General features: G+C 35.3%; 1 protein-coding gene across 3 annotated transcripts in view; it reads left to right on the top strand.

Annotated features, from left to right (window-relative positions):
- Positions 1–20,487, top strand: part of LOC140143879 (receptor-type tyrosine-protein phosphatase delta-like) — a 284,842-nt gene that overhangs the window by 243,797 nt on the left and 20,558 nt on the right. For all 3 annotated transcript variants that reach the window (XM_072165844.1, XM_072165736.1, XM_072165794.1), the window contains 5 exons: positions 217–501; positions 901–1,203; positions 3,393–3,674; positions 5,563–5,898; positions 17,519–17,715. In XM_072165844.1, the coding sequence (XP_072021945.1) occupies positions 217–501; positions 901–1,203; positions 3,393–3,674; positions 5,563–5,898; positions 17,519–17,715 (1,403 nt within the window). The remainder of the gene's footprint in view (positions 1–216; positions 502–900; positions 1,204–3,392; positions 3,675–5,562; positions 5,899–17,518; positions 17,716–20,487) is intronic.

Raw genomic sequence — 20,487 nt, 5'->3', positions numbered from 1 at the left:
TAACCATCAGGTGTCCCTGCCATCTCAAAGATATGCACACACCATGACATGCACACCCCAGCACATCATTCCCTTTTTAAAGTAACTAGATACCTTTCAAAGCATTTTAATCAAATGTTGTTCTTTTATCTGAAAGCCTATTGTTTGTTCCCATACAACTGTGTTTTAGTTTCACAAATAACTAACCAAATTTGAATACAATTGATTCGATTACAGCACGTCCTGGAGCACCAGCACCACCAAATTTTGTCTCTGCCACAGCCACATCAGCAACAGTTAGGTGGAATTTTGAATCAGATGAGCCCATACAGTCGTACGTACTGCAATACAAACTTCAACGCTCTTCCGGTAGCTACAATGAAACTAGACGTATCTCCGAGACGGAATACACAATCAACGGATTGCTGCCGTTCACTAACTATGCTGTGCGTGTTGCAGCTGTGAATTCTATTGGTCAGGGTGAACCAAGCAATGATTTGGTCATTACAACTGGTGAAACTGGTAATATATGAATTTATTGTGAACATATTGAAGTCCACAAAACGTAATATTAACTTCAATAAGCTTGCCCAAAGCTAAAATAACAAAATTTCTTAGTTTAGGCATGTCAGCAATATGATGATTAATTTTGAAACAGTAATAATAAACATTAGATCAGAAATTATTGTCCTCTTTGATAATTTGGCAAAATTTACCAACATCCTCCCTAAATTATTTTTTCAGCAGATAGCACTTATTAAAAATATGTCCCTTCTTCTCCTGGCATTTAGCACAATCAGGTAACCCCCTTGCTAGTCTCCTTTCTATATCAAAGCCTCAATATGGCTCAAATTTTACAGAAAAGTTATTAGACAAATATTTTTCCGTTTGTAACAACCCTGAAATTTTTTTAATTTTCAGCACCTGGTTCAGCCCCACGTGATGTGCGGGCAAGTCCCCTGAGTTCCAGCACCATCCTCATCCAATGGGAGCCTCCAGATGTCCCCAATGGGATTGTCACAGGCTACAATGTCTACTACACCATGAACCCTGGTGCCGATCTCTCCTCCTGGTTCAAATACACGGTGGAAGACAACAATCAACGCTTGACCACTATAAGCGAGTTGGTGACCATGCAGATCTATTCGGTCAGCGTGTCGGCTTCTACTGCAGAAGGAGAGGGTCCCGCATCATTTCCGGTACAAGTGAAAACGCAACAAGGAGGTGGGTATACGAGTCCTATACATATTTATGTAGGGTTAGTGTATATAGAGTTGACTTACTCTGAGGGCTATATTGAACTCATAGGACCATATGTGAATGGAACCAATTGTAACACTTCTACAGGGCTGAAAATTCGATGATAATCAAGAGAATCTGTGCTTTCAATGATTCTTTTAAACTTAGTTTGCAAGAATCAAAGTTGATTCTCCTAAAATCATGTCTGTTCCACACACAGTAAGTTAACTTTCATGCTCGCAAGTTGACTTTGTGAGAATCAATTTTGATTCAAGCCTGTTCTATAAACCATAGTGTGGAACAAATAGAAACTACTTAGACATGAGACAGTTAAGACAACTTGTTGGACAGATCGTTTGGTTAGGATGTGATTATCTAAAATCAGGATTTTTTTTATCAATGTATATAATCCTGACTACAACAATCAGTTAGTACCATAGATTTTTGAGAAAGAAACATGCTACTGAACATGTCAAAAGAGTAAGTCTTGACATTGAAAAGTTGAAACTCCCCATTTACAAGTAAGGAATTATAAGCAAATTAATGTATAATGTATCCACTATAAAACATTAATAAAAAATTTCATCAAAATTACCCATTTTCTCTAATAAACCATCATGTCAGGAATACCCAAGAGTACAACATGTTATGTTGCCAGTAATTCTTTACATAAATTTTGTGATATTTATTTCACCCAACATGTTGCTCCATGTTTTTATTGGAAGCTTATGATAACACATCTTGAACGAATTGACAGTCCACTGCTGCATTACGGAGACACGCTTGTGTTATGTTACTTGATCGATTACCGATGATGAGCTTAATGATGATGCACAAGTGTGTTTTTAGCCTAGTTCACAATTAGTAGCCCAGTTTTCACCATTAAGTCTTTTTTTTATCAGTTTATTGATTCTACCTGAACACACTTTTTATGAGTTTCCCCTTCTCTTCACACCTTTTTGTCCTTTCTTTGGCTTCAGTCATTCTAAAACTGACGTCAAGTATTTCATAGTTTTCAAAAGTTCAATGTAATCCTTATAATAGAAATGGTCAATTTTAGTTCTTCAGAAGTGCAAAAAATGGAGCCAAAATAAAATAATCACATAGTCAAGTTTTTCTGTTGCTAGAAGGGAGTTATAGGCTAATTACAGAGGTAGAGAGTGGTCCATTAAAATAAATGTCTTTATGATAACTGTTCTATACCATATTCTCTCATCATGCTCAAAAGAACGACAAATGTATGCATCGCCTTCGCTAGTATCGTGGTAATTGCAATTGATGCAATACAATCGTGTGTTTTTGCAGAGGAACAAGTTAATGATTTAAACAGACCTATCATTTTTGTTGTAATGAATATGTGTCTAAAGTATTCATATATCCTCTACAGCTATATACTGTTTAACATAGAGTGTTGTTACATATAAGGGTAGGGTGTGGCAGTTAGCTTGATTGGGGAAAAATAGATTTAGACCATTTTATCACAGAACTTACCAGTCTACATATTTGTGACATGGCATTTGTCTTCGAAAATGTACATTTAGATTTTTAACCAAGTTAAGGGGGTACTACACCCCTGCCAAATTTTGTGCCTATTTTTGCATTTTTCTCAGAAATTATAGCGCATTGGGGACAAGTAAGATATGTATATTATAGGGGCAAGGACTACAACTACTGCACTGGAAATTTTATTTCAGCACAGGCAATAGTTGTGGCGTTACAGTCAAAAATGAGGGAAAACCAATATTTGATCAATAAATCAATAACTACTTGCTTTGAGTTGCTGAATTTTCAGTACAGTAGTTGTAGTCCTTGCCCCTATAATATACATATCTTACTTGTCACCAATGTGCTATAATTTTTGAGAAAAATGCAAAAATAGGCACAAAATTGGCCAGGGTGTAGTACCCCCTTAAAGAACTGCTTTTTGGTTTTGAAATGACACCTCAACACATTGATGTCAGTGAAAATTTTTTATCTTTTAAATAACTTTTATTTTTTCATACATTATTGATCAAAGTTTTCTGACTTAAGCAATTGTTTTCATGTAATTATTGTATGCTTTGTAATTGTATCGTTGTAAAAGAACTGTATGAAATTAATTCTTTACAAATTGTCAAATTTTCATCAGTAATTGCAAACAAGATGCTCAATTAATTCATATTTTTTGTACATAGTACCCAGTCAACCAGAGAATTTTGCCGGTGACTCTACCTCCGCGACACAGATCAAACTGACCTGGGGTCAGAGAGACATAGAGGTCCAGATTCAGTATTATGACTTGTACTACAACGACTCTAAAACTGGCAAGGCAGTGCATCGCAGCGTGGCACCAACACGGTCGTACACCCTTGAAGATCTCAAACCAAATACAGTGTACAATTTGTGGCTTGCTGCAAAATCCAGAGCCGGTCAAGGGGCCAGTACTGCGGTCATTTCTGTCCGGACACAAGAATCAGGTGAGAAAGGGGCACAAATCAGTGGAAAAAGTGAACACATAAAATAAAAATAAAAAGTAGGGGTTTTTGGGGGGGGGGATTAAGACAAGGTGGATATCATATAAAAAAGATTAATAGTCCAGAAATCTATTTTAAATCATGATCTTCTTTAAAAAAAAACCAGTATTAATTAATGATCACCTTTGACCCGTAACATGACCTCCTGTATTTACCATCATGATATCCCAAGTAATAACGAAGGTTGTAACTTGTTTTCTTAGTATTGGTATTAACAGTAGATAATATAATATAATATAATATGTTAAACAATGTCTAATATAAATGATTGTATTTGTTGTAATTGCTTGTGCATGTCTTTGTGCAGGATATAACAAAAATAACATTCATCCAATTTTGTTTGGTTTCTCAAAGCTTAAATCTTGTCCAATCCTGTATGTTTAGGAAGTGTAAGAAACCATCTTAGATTGACACATTTAAGATAGTAGACCAAAATGTGATCAATAAATCAAAGATAGCAGACCAAAATGTGATCAATAAATTCAAGATAGCATACCAAAATCTGATCAATAAATTAAAGATAGCAGACCAAAATCTGATCAATAAATTAAAGATAGCAGACCAAAATTTGTTCAATAAATTTGGCTCTTTTGGATTAGATTGGAATCATGTACCATGAGTGCATAAAGTCAATTGAACAAACTCAAAATGAGTAAAGTTGTATTAGACGGACGACTTGATAAGTTGAGAGAAAGAAAAGTCGTAACTGAATTGAACTCAAATCAGTACCCGCTCTATCAATGTGGGTGTTCAAAACATCACCTTTAGAAAACAATTCATATTTTGATTTGCAGCAGTAGGATCTGGATCACGTTTGCCTTGTTCTGTGACTGAAAGGCAAAAAGAAATGGTTTTATTAAAAACATGCTCTTACGATTACAGCAAATGTTTTCCATCATATGCACTTTATGTGACTTCTTTACCTGTCATAAGTTCCAATTAGGTTTGTTTGTCATGTAATGGCTCCCAGGTTTCACATGTCTGTTGACATTCCGGCATAGATAAAAAGTTTTACTAGATGAGTTGGGAGCAACAGAAAAAAAAAATGAATCTGTCATGGTTATGATGCACAATAGAATAATTTGAACATAACCAACTCAAGTTAAAATTAAAGGAAGAATGTTATAAATCATAATAGGCATTTGAATGAAGTATTCCAAATTCCAATGTTAGGCCACAGACGATAAACAGTGCTTAGTTCATAGTAAATCAGCCATCCCAGATATGAATAGCTTTATGAGCATGATGTCCTTTCAAACATATTTTGTAGTCAATTTGACAACAAAGTGCATCATATTGGTTAATGAGCTATAACTTTTATGTTGTCTGTCATTAGTCAAGTGTTCCAGAGCATTCTGAGCAAACCATCCATGTTAAAACAATGTTTATAGTCTGTTGATATCCAGATAAAGAGCAGAAAAATATCTGAAAAAAATAAAGAAAGTAAGTTAACTGAGTAACGAAATGTTAGACTTGAGAAAACCAGTTCTTACACTTTGCACAAAGGAACAATTTTGCCGCATTTTTCAATAACCATTACACAAGTCTTGTAGTGGCATAGGCGTCTGCCAGTATCAGAAGACATGCTTGAGAGATGGAGCATTTCATTAGAACGCATGCTTGACTGACGACCTGATTGCAGGCATGCTTGACGCATGTTAATTAACCATGCGTGCTCATCGTAATGCTATAACGATGAGTAATTACTTTCATCGCAGGGATCTTTAATGTAGTGTAGAAGAACACATGTTTAATGTTATGTATCATTTATGTTATTTTGTGTCAATGATATAATGTTGCCTACCCCTTTTATCCCTCTAACTATTTCTAGTCCCTGGGGCACCCCCACGGGATGTGATTGGGACCACTCTGAGCTCAATCAGCATACAAGTCAACTGGAACCCTCCACCGGAGGATTTCCAAAATGGCATCATCACTGGCTACAAACTTATCTATGAAAGAGACAGCAACGGAGACTCGGGAGATGACGAGGAATCGCTGCTGCAGGAGGATGGCCCGATGGAGATCAGCGTCGGACCACGGGTCACTTCATACACCCTCAATGACCTCAACAAGTGGACAGAATATGACATCAGCGTGTTGGCCAGTACAGCGGTTGGTGACGGCCCCGCGTCTGACCCAGTTAAAATCCGTACCGATGAGGATGGTAGGTGGCGTTTGTTTGTTAGAGCTTCCATTTTCATTCACGCCAACCTGCTTGCTGTCGCTTGCAACTTTTAACCATCATCTGCATGCACTTTGCGGCAGTAAAGAGAGAAAGCCGCATGCACTGTGTTATCCTTCATTTCATATATATGCTTATTTTTCCCTGCATCCTAATAACCACTTGCCATTTCACACTTTCCATCATCTAACACTTTGCATCATAAAGTGTGATCAAAGCTCTCTAAAACAAGGTGATCTTGGAATATTATACCTTTTAACATGCTTTTTCCCTGTTTAATAGTCAACTACAAGCAAAAAGAGTGAAACCTGTTTTGAAGGCTTATTAATATTTATAAGTTCACTCAAAACGGGATAAAAATGCCTTTACATGAGAATAAATATCCTGTATTGCGCTTCAAAGACTCTTGAGATATTCGCTGATATTTTGATACAAGATCTCAAATGTGTTTGACTTTGCCTGTTAACTCTATAGCCGTATCAATCAAAATTTGAAGATCACGACTCAATTTAATGCGCATTTATTCCAATTGGTATTCCATGGCACCTTGTCATGTTAGCTAGCATTGATCAGACTGCATGCATTTCCCTAGCATTTACATTTCCTCACAGCTAATTGGCGCCATTTGTAGACGGAGCCACGGACCAATGGCAGGTATCATCATCGTCACTGTATTTATATGCATGCACATATGTCAAAAATTATCCGCTTTAAATATCAAAGGGTTTGAAAGAGTCCAATCTATATATATAGGGGATAAAATCATACCTCATACTTATTGCTGTGACCTTTTTGTCACTTACATCCCATGCACATTACAGCCAAACAAATGTATCTGTTATAAGAACTGTATGACAATACTTTCTTCTACCATTGTGATAAAGTCTGACAAATATGGTGTGTAACACAATAATCTGCATAGCTATTGCTGGTTAGGCAGTATGTGGTCCTTCAATTTGTAAATTAAAGGAAACCTATTTAACGTGACTATATATCTTTAACAGGCCTGTTCTTTAGATTACCGCTGTGTGCCAAGCAAAACAGTCTATTTCCCAGAACCTTTGCATCACATTGAATATACCAGAAAGTGTTTACCTGATACTTATTTTTGGCATGTAATCCTGGTAATAGCTTATGGAAAGAAAGTAGACTATACCATTGTGAAAAGTAGTATGAAGTTAAGACACTTGAAAGAGATAAACCCTTTTGTGATGAGACCACTGAGCCACCATTCCCCCTACCAACAGTACTCTCTGTTTGTTAATAAACGCATCACTATCACCATCTTGTGTGCTCTTATCGACTTGGCGTGAAATCAGCCTTGTTTTACATTTGTTTCGGCACACCGATAACCTCTACCATGCTTCATCTTCACACCTCATCCTCCATTGCCTCACGCTGGTTTCCCACATTTTATCTGCCTGCACTATATTCATCACTGCTTATCATTCATCCCTCTATAGACTGCTTTTACACACCGTACACCTACTGCATAATTTCCCCATCTTTCCCCAGTGATTGACATAGCAACCATCATCTCTAGCATTCCAAGTGTTCCTAGCTATATTCGGCACCTTGTGTGTGCCATCGATTTTACTCTGCATTTTGAATTTTTAACAAGTTTTGAGACAGCCAGAAGGATGCAGGGGTAATTCAGGTGTCTGGGGTTCATTTCCATCAAGTTTGGTTGGAAGAAAGTGTAAACAAGTTTCTTGTATTGGTACCTATAAATTAACAATTTTCTTGCATACTCCAGTATGAAAATTGGAAGTTTTCCAATAAAATGGGTTAAAAATTAATTTGTACGGGTAAGAATTAGTTCAAGCTTAGGCATTGTTGCATGCTGGTTAGATGTAGAACATTTTCTAGTTTCCTTATTATTGTCTCCACAATTTTTTATGATTTTAATGAAAAACAAAAGGATAGAAAAGTGCTTTGTTGTTAAGTACGTCTTTAAGTTGTTTGGAAACATGAAGAGATGCTTCAGAATTGAAGTCAAGCACCTAATGACCATTTTGAAAGGAAGTGCTACATCACCAGTATGTGATGAAAATTCCCAATATATAATTATAAGGTCACTTTATAACATGACAAATCATGTTGTGATTTGCAACATTGTTGCAGGTGTAAAAAAGTGTTGGCCAATGGGAGTTGTGCACCAAACAATTGCCTGTCATTTTAGCAGAAGTTTCATATTTCTAGTCCACTATTGAAGCAATGTGAATATTTTGAAGTTTTGCAGACTTTTTCAAAACTATTGTTTTTGTGATGATCTGTTTACCGCATAGGATGTTGGTTGCTCAGCAACATATTTGCCAGTTTGTGTTCCAAGAAGATTGTCAAATATGTGACTAAGATTGTATTGCCCCTCATCTCTGTTCATGATGTTCCACATGCCTGTCATTATAGAGTATAACACCAGTATGTGAGGACAATTGTTAAAAACTAACACTTTTGACTTTTTCAAGACATCACATGGCATGTAGGTGAAACAAATTAGTATAAGAATTATATAGAGAATAGCCAGAGGAGTTATTTATCAAAGGATTGGTCTTTCTCTTAGGAAAGGCTTAAGGGTGGGTAAAATAGACTGCCAAATTTGTGTGTCTCAAGATGAAAACTCTATTTGATGATTTGAAATGAGGTACGGAATCTACATAAAAATCATTAAAAAGAGTGAAATACTGTTATGAGGTTCCTCATTGGGGAAATAGGTAGAGCTTTCATCTGGCAGGCTAATTTACCCATTTACATATAAAAATGGAACTCTATTTATAGCCAAATTGTCAGATGGTTGGTATGCTGGCGATATCTCTTGATGTTATATTTGCTGAAAGATTTTTTTCCATTTTTTGATAGAATCTTAACGAACAAGATTGTGGCATGTAATCTGTAAATTGTCTGCATATTGCTTGAAATCTGGTTTAAACTAACTTCAATGCAGGCATATAATTCTGAGCAAAAAAAGGCTATGGTTAGGTTTATTCTAGGGCAAATGATGTAAGCGTGAATTTATCAGAATATTTTGGAGAGCAAATTTGAATCATCCATATAGTTTACAATCAGTACTAGTGGCATATGGTACTTTGAGATGATTAGTACTTGATTAGTAAAAATTTACTGAAATGCAGTAATCATTTGGCAAATTGGGTATTTATAGTGACACGAGCCATTGATTTGACCTTCAGTTGAATAGCCTTTTAATGATTATACTTCAATCTGAAAGGTAGCTTTTGATAGATCAGTCATCACAAAATGATAGAAGGGGAAAAAGAAGAAAATTAGATAAGCTTAAAATGGGTGGATTTCAGTTTAATGACCGCAAAGCAATACCACAGCCAATTTGCATATTTCAACAAGGCGGATAGAGTTCCCTATTGATTGGGGTTGATTATAAGACAAATATTATGTCCATTAGCACAACCAGGCCAGGTCCATGAAGCACTGGAATTGCTTGTTAGTTTATTGAATGACCAGGTTTTGATAAATCCTATTTGAAGTTTCATCCTCATTACATTTAAAGCTGCATGGCACCGATTCCCTACTTATTTAAAAAAAAATTGGATGGACTGCCAAACGTTTGGCTACATTAAGACATTTACAACGCAGTGTGCAACAACAAACATGAATGTTAGCCTTTGAGGAAAGCAAGATTATATTTAATAAACTCTTGAAATTGAGGAATCAAATTTGGGACATCAGGAGCTTCAGCAACTGAGACTGCATGAGTCGGTCAGCTGGGAGAAAACTGATGGTATTATACTATCTTCTTAAAAGAATTGCCCTTTGTGGTAAACAACAATATATCTCATTTGCAACACATGTGCTTTATTCTGTAAAACTTTTTGGATATAAAGGAACACATAATGGTAGTCGTTTACCTATCATATGCACACTGGATTGGAGCACGACTTGTTTTGTTCAGTGAAAACAACAACATTGATTTGTTTAAAATATCAGAGTTCATTTCACCTGTTTGGTATATGTAGAAGACAGTCATATTTGAGTTGTATGTAATATAAGCAAATAATGAGCCTACTTTATGAGGACACATGATGAGATCCATGAATTGATTCATTCATGTAGCCTGTAAGCCAGAGACTAAAATGCAAGAGCACGCTGTATCTTAAAGCTATGTATTACACTCGTCGTAAATCTTGTTGTCTACTTTAAACCATGTCTCAATAAAGAACACTTACTGCAAGGTTCCTGTATGCAACATGTCAAATCGATTTGCTCACAAGAAGTTTTTCCCGTAGTCGTCGTCGTCATTTTTAAAAAAGATAGAAAATGAGCAAAAAGGGTTCTTTTTGAAGATGTTACAATAGTAAGCTAATATAAGTAGGGAATGGTTCATTCATCTCAGGCACGGACCCTCCAGGAATGCATAACACACCAAGTACCTGTGTTCACTAGTTAATTTTGGCTGTTATGATTGAAGCGTTTTATCGTGTAAAATAAGTATTTGGCACTCTAGGTACGGGCATACTCTATTCCCACTCTATGCTTTTGAGTGAGCAGATTCCCTGGCGCTGAAGGCTACTTCAGAATTCAACCGCCACGACACCTGCTGATTACTGTGTTATTTCCCAGGTTTTCTTTACATCGTGTTAACTTATTGCAGTGAGTGCACTGACTGCTTTTTAGAATGATGTTGTGTAGAGTAGGGTAGTTACATATTGAGCACTGTTGCACACCTATTTTTGCAGAGGTTGAAAAGTCGCAACTTGTGAAATTGGAAAATAATGATTCTGGTGGATAACTCAATTAGTCTGTATAGGTAAAACCTTTTTGTGATAAGTCAATGCACCTGTTGTTATTTGTGTCAGTAAAGGTATGGTATTCCTAATTATGGAATCTCCCATTGGCATAGTCTTAAGTTGTTGAGCTTGTACAAATTTAGTTTCCTAGAAAAGTATTGTATGTGATTCAACTTTCTTTGATCTCTCCTTTGAAGTAAACAATGTAAGGATATATATTATGCCATATGTCATCGTTATAAAAATGCATTCAAAATTTGTCCACCTATTCCAACTGGCAATTAACTATGTGTTTCTATTTTAGCATACAAGTGTCATATATGTAAAATGTAGCCTCTTAGCTCTTACCTTGTACATAACAATCAATACTAATGGTGTTTTGTATTATTTATATTTCTTAATGCTAACATGCTTTGCATCTAAAATCCTTTGCATTACAACCATTTCTCATTAAACCATTGCACGATAAAAGCTTTTTTTGTTATTCTTAACGCACCATATTTGCTGTTTACCACATGCATCATGTCACTTTTTTTTTTATCTATAAATTGTTTCCATTTTAGCAGATTTTATCTACAAAAGCATGATGATTCCAAAATGTCTTTCCATTTTATGTATTCGCTTCAGTACAAGCATAAGTTGATAAGTTTGTTAAAATTTACTATTTTATACAGTCCAATTGTGGAGTTAATTTGAAATGTTATATGTCACAGGTAAGTAAGATCCACTAAGTACAATGTGTATATTTATAAGAAGACCGACAAGCTTGATATTCTGAGCTATGATGATAAAAGTATGGAAATCATAATTCATCAGGTGTTGTTAGCTCAAAGTATATGCATGAATTCATATTGGTTTCCATAGCAGTAGACACAATAGTGGCCGAAAGGTGGTGTTGGTCAGTAGACATTCAAATCCTCACGGTGCACTAGTTCAAGCTAGTACACACATTGGTGAATAGGGAAATTTGGTAATGTGTGTAGGGTAGCAAAACCCCATGCCTTATAAATACTTTAATTAGTTTTCAAAGATTACATAAGGGATGCATATCTCTATGAGCTTTGACAAAGGAATTAAAGCGAGTTAGGTTGAAAGAGCTCAACCCGAAAGTGGCTTAAAAAGTTTGAACACAAAATTTAGCAATATGAAAGCAAAACACCCCAAACCACTGATAGATATGTTTTTACTCATTGAATGCAAATTTGATGTATAGGCTTACTATAAATATGGTCATGAGAGTGAACAAATCCTAAAGTTTCAGAAATTTGTATTTTAGAGATTGGCCCATTACTACGTGCAAAACAGACGAACACACACACAGACAAATGTATGCATGCATGCACGTAGTCACTTTGTTTGATTGGCATAATATATCATGATCAAATTTCCATGTCAGGTGTGCAATTCAGATCAAAATAGTTTGTTTTTTAATTTAACAAAAATACAAATAAGACCTGTCTGCCCTTTAACATCAAACACAGCCTAAGTGAGTATTAGATAACCAGAGTGCATTGTCACAGTCATGTCCTAGATCAGCCAAGCATAACTATTACTAGATATTTCTGGCATGAGATGTCAAAAAGTCAGCCTATAATTGAGATATGAGCAGTAATTTATGTACATAGGGAGAAGCTGGTGACAAGTTTGAATTACATTGTTGACAAGCAGTGGTTGACTCCTCTTAACCCAACACATTTGTCATTTTGTTTGGCTTGTCACTTTTGACTGGCGTAGAATATCCTGGGACCACTTACAATATTAATGGTGTATGTTGGAGGTAGATTTCTATGTTTCACTTTCTCCAACCGTTGTGATTGAAGATTGCATTACATCACATGTTGCTGTGGACATCATCTTTCAATGTAGAATTGGAAAGATGATTTTTATTAAACAACAAAGAACATATTTCTTTAACTTTGGTCAACTTTCAATGTGCCGACACTGCTCTCCCTAGGTGCCCAGAAGAACTTTTTACTATGCCATGTATCCGAAAGTTATTAGATAAGTGGTTTTACTTTCAATAAAACATGAACCAAATATTTCTAGATTCAAATCGGAAGCTACTGGAATAATTTAGAATCAGTTAGTAGTATATATTTCAAAGACTTATGATAATCATTGAATTAAAGAGTAAGGTAGGGAAAGAATAAATGAATAAGATAAATAAGTAAACATAAAAAAGAAATAAATGTTTGATAAATGATAAAACTCTTTTAAATCTTTAATTTTTTTTTTTGATTAAAGCTTTTTACATCCTCACCTTGCGACGACAGTGTCAGAGACCAAATAATAGTAATGCCATTGGGTAACCAAATATTCTCCTTTGCCAGTATATGTGATGCCCTTATGCTCTTAGCAAATCAGTTGAAATGGGTCAAAGGATGGCAAGTAAAATAAACACGACTTTGCTTTTAATTTCCTTGCCTGGGTATGTCACCTGTCTGTTTCTCTACCCTCTTGCCTCGCTGCAAGGGAAAACAATTTACTTTGGCATGGACTGTGGTACAGCGTGTCTAAGTGAAAATCCAATGCTTTTATCTTGTTTAAACTAAAAAAAACTGGAAAGGTAAATTTCAGGTTATCTGATTCAAACTGGTTGAGCATTTAAAGGAGATTTGTTGTACCTGGTTTCTATGAATGTTCTATAACTGTCAGGCAATTACAAATTGACCCATTTATTTTGAAACTTGCTTCAATTACCTCTGCATAGTGCATATTTAATAGCTGAAAGGAACTTGAGATGCACCATTTAGGGTCCTACTTTTTCAGTGGAGAATGTGGTCATTTTTGTTTGTCATTAAACTCAGCTGAAATTGACACAGTGACAGTAAGATATTTAGAAAGCTTTATCAAATTTTAACCCAGTTCATAAGAGATGGTGTTCTTTTTAATTTTGTAGTTCCCAATGAGAACAATATGAAGGGTCACAAGATACCCAGTCGATATGAAGGACAGATGACAGAATATTGATGTGGGGTTTCCTAGTGGTCTGACTTTTCAGAAATTGGTTAACATTTAAACATAAAACAGCATTTAGTTCTGCTTAACACAAACAACCATAATGTGGATGTGCAACTTTTTATTGGGACATGCTATATAATATTGTCATGTAGAAAACCCAATTTGGTTGGAGCACTCACACAGTTGTGTATGTCCTCTTCAAAGTCTCAAGAAGACACTCTACTGTAATCCTATTTGTGGGACTAACAAGGTGATGTAGGAGTCACAAATCGGGGTTGAGGTTTAATCAGTGCTTACATTAAAGTAAGACAAAACAAAATGTAGTAAAGTAAGGTTATATAAAATGTCAAAATAAAGAAGAAAATATATGATTTGATGTTATTTATCAAATCAAAGATACTACTTATCAGAAATTTCTGATTAGGCTTAGATTACAGAAGTATAGGAAAATGTACGTTTTCATATTTTTTGGCATTTCAGGATATTTTGACAACACAAGAGTAGCACCCTAGTATCTAAATAGGAAAACATCTTACATTTTTATGCTATACAAAAAGCTACCCATTTGCATAGGTATATACATGCCGATACTATTTGGTCTAATAATTTCAAATACTATCATCTGTCAATCTGCAATTAATGTCAAACCAACCAATGCATGTGTGCTGTGCATTATAGTGTCCAGTTAATTGAATCCAAATTAAAAAATGATTTACTTGAAGGACAGAGTAGTCAGTAAACCACTTTGGCCTCTTCCTCTTCTACCGTTTAATTTAACTTTATCGGCGTCGCGCCGAATCGGAGAGGAAGTCACTCAAATGTCACAAGAAAAAACAAAAAGCACCTCTGAAACATAAAGAATGGCAGTTGGTAAGCTTGTGTGTCCACTTTCAGTTCCTGATTAATGAAAATAATGTTCTGATCGTGATATATGTGACAAGCACATTTGCCATATTTTGTTGACAGTAAAAATGTATTTTTTTCATGAAATGGAATGCCTGCATCAAAATGTGTTATCTCATTTAGGCCTCTGCTCTTCATTTTTACAACATACACAATAATCACATTCAATGAACTTCCCCTATTGAACGAAAAACACTTAAAATGCCATGAAGATGCTGTGGCAATGATGAAGTAGCTGTCAGCTATGTTATTCTTATAATAAGGAATCTAAGACAGGACTAAGGCATAATCCCTGCATGATATTCCTGATAGGCCCTTGTGAGGTAGTGCCCGAAACGAGGCATATCTAAAGAATCACTGGACCAATACTAGTCTTGTACTCATTTTAATTAATATTTTATAGAATTCAAATATGGCTGAAAATGTACAATTTTGGAAATTTTTAGAGGATAAAAGGTAATAACATTTCCATCTTTTTTATGCATCACTCGGTATAAATCACATCCTCACTAAGGCAACGGTATTGGGCTATTCTACTTAAAATCCACACTACCCCTGTAGAAGATTTTAGAAATATTTTCCACAGGGGGAGTATGAATTTCAAATGGAATGAACACATTAGCAGCTCCATTTGAAACTCATCCTCCCTCAGTGGAAGATTCAGGTTGAATCTTTCTCAGAGGGTGTGTGAAACTCAAATGGAGCTGCCTAACGTGTTCATTTCATTTTCCAAAATCTTCCACAGGGGTAGTGTGGATTTTAAATAGAATAGCCCATTCTGCTAGTATTGTGCGGTAATATCACTGGCATTACGTCACACAACAAACTAATGGGAAGCTGATTGAGAGGTTTTGTGAAGTCAAGTATTGTTTTCTTAAAAGTGCTCTTTCACAAGAATATTTTCTCTTTGAGTTGAGCAAACATAAAATGCTATCAAGCTCACTTAGCACTAACTTAAATAGATTTATGGGTGCTTTTAAGATGCGTCATTCAATAGGGCATATTTTCAGTCGGTATGGATTAATATGAAAAGATTTTATACTTCCACTTATGGGGTTATAGTGTGGAGTGTTTCATAGTACCTCCTCCTTTACAAATATGTCAAGAAATTCATTAATTATTATTTGATCATTAAAATCTTGGTGTTACAGAAGCTCAACAGATGCATATTTTGATGTAAATCAATAAAAATATAGTAGCATTTATGATAAATCGTAAAGAAGAAACTGATTTATGTAAAACATAATAAGAGAAGAAATGTAAATAAATTAATTAGCAGGTTATAAATAAGTAAATACATAAAGAGAAAATGTTTACCAACAACAAGTAGATAAAATAAGTACTGTAAATAAAAATAAAACAAACAGCTCCTGCGTGTGAGCTAGTTGAGATTCAAAACAATTTACATGCATACTCAAACAGATGTTTGGCAAACATAGAAATCAAATTTATTATTGGTGAATTTGCAAAAGGCTTGCAGGCACGGCCACGGCAAACCCAAAGCTAACTCGTAATAGAAAACTGCATTTTCCTGCGATGATGTGAAGACACAAAAGGGAAGGCAAAAGAACAAGTCAAGTAAGCTGCTTGTTTGCACTGGCAAATTGAAAATGTGCGGTAATCCGGTTGCCAGATGTGTCCAAAAAGCAAGCAGTTAATCTTGTCACATGCAAGATATTTCACATGCTCTTGTTTATACTTGAGCTGGAAATACCTTCACATACCGGCAGGCTTTCGAGTCCTCCGGGATGATGCGCATTTATGTATATACAAAGTCTAGATATCAATTTGAAGTATGTCTTAATGGTATATATGACGGAAATCAAGCAATTAATGTTCTCAGATCAAAGCATTAATGTGCGATTGTTTATTTGAAGTACACAAGTTGCATTTGGTAACATGCCTCGTAAGGGAAGTGCTTAAATGTATCTATATATATATAGTCTATAAATCAAGTTGAATTACGTCTTATAGTAAATGTAGCAATTCTTTCCTTTCTATATTAAGAGTATGGGAATTTTTCTTGTTTATGTAAGGTATACAGATTCCTTCACGTAATGTCAAGTACTTATGGTATATGCATTAATGTGTGTACATTAAATCATGGCTTGATAGTATATTTAAATGGAATCAAGCAATTAATCTTTTTTCATAAAAACAAAAGCATTGCAACATTTTAAGTACTCTTAAGTACCTACTCTATTACATTAGCTCTGGTCCTATGGGAGATATATATGTATCAATATCTATATAAGACATGTAGAAATCAATGTCAGCCATGTCTTAATAGTATTATTTGACTAAAAATCAAACCACTTAATGTCGTCTGCTCAATATCAAAAGAACATGGAAACATTTCATATGCTCTCAGAAGTACCAAGCTCACATGGGGCTCACATCCTGTGGATTGTACATTTGAAATATTAACTTTGTTACATACTTGATCTGTTTGTTGTGAGTGGTTTCTGATAGTTGTGAGTATTGTGGAGAGTGAATAGTAGAGAGCAATGGCCATGTTGTGATATTATTGGCTTGTATAATAGTCTTTGTAGAGATATAAATGTAGTGGAACAGTCAGACAAGTTTCAATGATACACTCTCATGACCATATTTCAAGTATGTAAACAAATAATTCAAGAAAGAAAATATGAACGCAACTCTCATCCCGCTGCTCATATGCTGCCTTACTGAATGAAACTGCCTAAATTGGGCCTTGTAAATGTTGACTTCTTGCATAGAGATGGGTGCCTTAAACTTAACATAGCCACTTAAAAAAAATTTGAAGAAAAGTGACACAAATGAAGCTCTATAGAGGTGTTGCATCAACCAATGTATTCAAGCAGTGGACTATTATTATATTGCTATCCTTACGTATTGTGTTCTTGCTATTTTATTACTTAGTAACGATAATATTTAATAAACATTATTTCATAGTATTTCAGTTTTTCATTCCGTATACTTTTACATTTTCTCAACAGTTCCTGATGGCCCACCAAAGAAGGTTCGTGTTGAGGCGCTGAATTCCACAACCTTGCGTATCCGTTGGCAACCACCTGCAGAGCATCGCCAACATGGTGATATCCGCGGATACCAGGTCCACTACTCGGTATCCAATCAGCATGGGGACTACATCGGTGAAGGCAAGGTTTATTGGGTTACACTGGCCAATATGCGGGTAAGAAAAAGTGCCGACATTGGTGCTTGTTGTCTTTATGTGGTCTTTGTTGAAGCAAATGGAATCAATCAAATTCTACTTTATATGATTATCCCTGTTGAAAAGATAGTCAAATCCCCATTCTACCAATCAGACTATATCTGTGGTTAGATTTTTGATTGTACAATTTTCAGCAAAATGACAATTTTTCAGCAGGGTTCAATCTTTCGGGAAGATGATTGATTTGCACATATTGTTTTGCTTTTGTCTTATGTTGTGTATGTTTTATGTCTGTGCGTGCTTTGTCTTTGTAGTACATATGGGCTATATATATACATAGGTATTGTTTGTACGTAATCGGTGTAAGCGTCAGTGGTGGTTAACTTTCATGACGGTCGCAAAGTGCACTGCACTCCTCTTCTAGATGTGCACTCTGTTATAGGTTTTCTATTTTCAAATAGCACATTATAACTGCACTATTTATCTCTTATTTACATACTAAATCCAAGGGATCATGGAACGATTATCATTTCTAATTATTTTTTAATTAACAAAATAAAATTATATCTGTATATCCATATTTGAAGCAAGCAAGTTGTTATTATTTTCATCATGATTATTTTTGATTATTCTACTAATAATTTCATTTAAATATCATCTACTAGTGCAATATTTGTTGTCAAATTTTGTGCACATCAAAATAAAGTTTGTTTGGTATCTGTAGTACTATTGATAATAACAAGTAAATGTAAAAAAAATAGCTATTGGTATAATTATTTGATAGCTTCTTTTTGCAAGCATGATTTGCTTTGATTCTATATCTCTCTTCTCACTCTCTCAGTCAGTCACCACCTTTGGCACTTTGCATGCAATTTGCTCTACCCCATTTCTATAATTATTGCTTTGAGATAAAGCTGTGTGATTTTTGCATGCTTGTGATGGCCTGTAATCAGTGCAATGATGTTGTTTGGTTTCAAGCAGTCTTCTTTGAAGTGCAATTAAAGCATGTTAAGTTACAGTCGTTTGGAGTTCATTGTCCGATATATACTCACATGCAGAAACAAAAGTGCCCATCTTGAACAACTTGATATCATGTGTATTAACAATATGTAATTGATTAAAGATCAATTTATGCATATTCTTCAGCAACTTTTAGTCACTACCTGCATCGCCCCTCCCCTTAAGATCTGGCTTGGAAGATGCAGAACATTGCTTTTTATTTTGTCAAGATAAGTCCGATTCTCAATTAGGGTTCTGTTAAGACCTGTGGACCTGCCCTAATCAATATAATTTGCCTTTACCATAATTATGTAATGTTTTTCCTAACATAAAATATAATCTGGTAGCTGTCCAAATTTTGTATCCAGTTAATTCATATATCATGATTTTGAGGAAAAGGACTAACCAAAAATTCCCAGATACATATTGATTTGGTTTTTACCAAAGCAAAGCAAGTTTTTGTCCTTTTCAATAAGGAGGGGATTTGTTTTCTGTGTGTGAGTATCCATGACTGCCCATCCCATACAGTATGTTCACATTGACATGGTTAGTAATGATGGTGAGGAAGTTAATGAGTTTTTAATGTGTTTATGGCTCATTGAAGAGAATTTATTCTAGCTCGGCTCCCTCCTTGTCTAGCTCTTGGTCTTATACTACAAAGGTTGTATCTTGTCATCCCATCACCTGACATCATGCTTTCTTTTGACTGTGTATCGACTTCAATCCGTCTGCCATAACATGTAAAATGAATCGGAGTAGAAGAAGACATATCTACGTCAGTGATGGTTGTCTTACTAAAGAAAACATGCATCCAATAGCTTAAAATCCTTTTCCAAGACCTCTTCTCTTGTCTAACATGCTACCAATAGCTCAAAAATGCTACTTAAATTTAAATCTGTAATTCCTTTTATCCAAGGAAAGCCTTTGCCGTCTATGTCTGCCCAGTCGGCAGGGCTTAGCGATGCTGTAAGTTGTCGGCAGATGCCAAAGCATCTAATCAGGGCTTCAGTATAATCACACTTCACACTTTGGCAGTACGCCTACCATCTAAAGCAACTTTTGGTCATTTGCCGGTCAGTGGTCGATATTTTACCGAAGCTCAGTACATTATACTCTGCTGTGTTATGCATTAATGATGATTCTCGTTGAATAGATGCATTGGTTCTTTGGTTGTGAGGAAATGCTGCCGTTTTCACAAAGTAGGCCTGGTGAAGTATCATGGTAGTGATTTTTAGCACCAGTAAACTGGTTCTAAAAATACTGCTTATATGGTGGTTCATTGCATTTTTTGCCCTAAAATGTCAATTATGTTAACCACAGCAGAAGGAAGCATGATTTGAGGCTGGTGATATCAAGATATACTTTTACATCATACTGAGCAAGCCCACAGCACTGCTGACCCCACCATCTCTTGCAAACACCGACCACTCCTGATGTGTACTGTACACTCTTGTCTGTCCTGAATAAAAATGCTGCTCTTGTGAAGCAATCTTTTCTTTTTCCCTTAGAAGAATTAGGAAGTAATATCATTTTATCAATATTCTAAGAGCTTTATCATACCTTTTTTGAAAAAGATGATACCTTTGCCAAGGAATGAATAGATAAATAATTTGTTCTAAGACTTTGATTAATAATTGCAATCATTTCTGTGAATCCTGTAAGCTGACAAAAGTCTAACACATTTAAAAAAAGTTAGCAATATAAAAAATGTGATAATTCATAGTATACTATAATTTTTAAACTTGCCAATTTCCAAATTGAGTAGGTATTAAAAAAAAAAAGAGCATTTTTGAT

Source organism: Amphiura filiformis, chromosome 1 (genome assembly GCF_039555335.1).
Source record: "Amphiura filiformis chromosome 1, Afil_fr2py, whole genome shotgun sequence".
NCBI classification, from domain to species: domain Eukaryota; kingdom Metazoa; phylum Echinodermata; class Ophiuroidea; order Amphilepidida; family Amphiuridae; genus Amphiura; species Amphiura filiformis.
The sequence above is the reverse complement of the archived record's forward strand: the minus strand, read 5'-3'. Positions and strand labels throughout refer to the sequence as shown.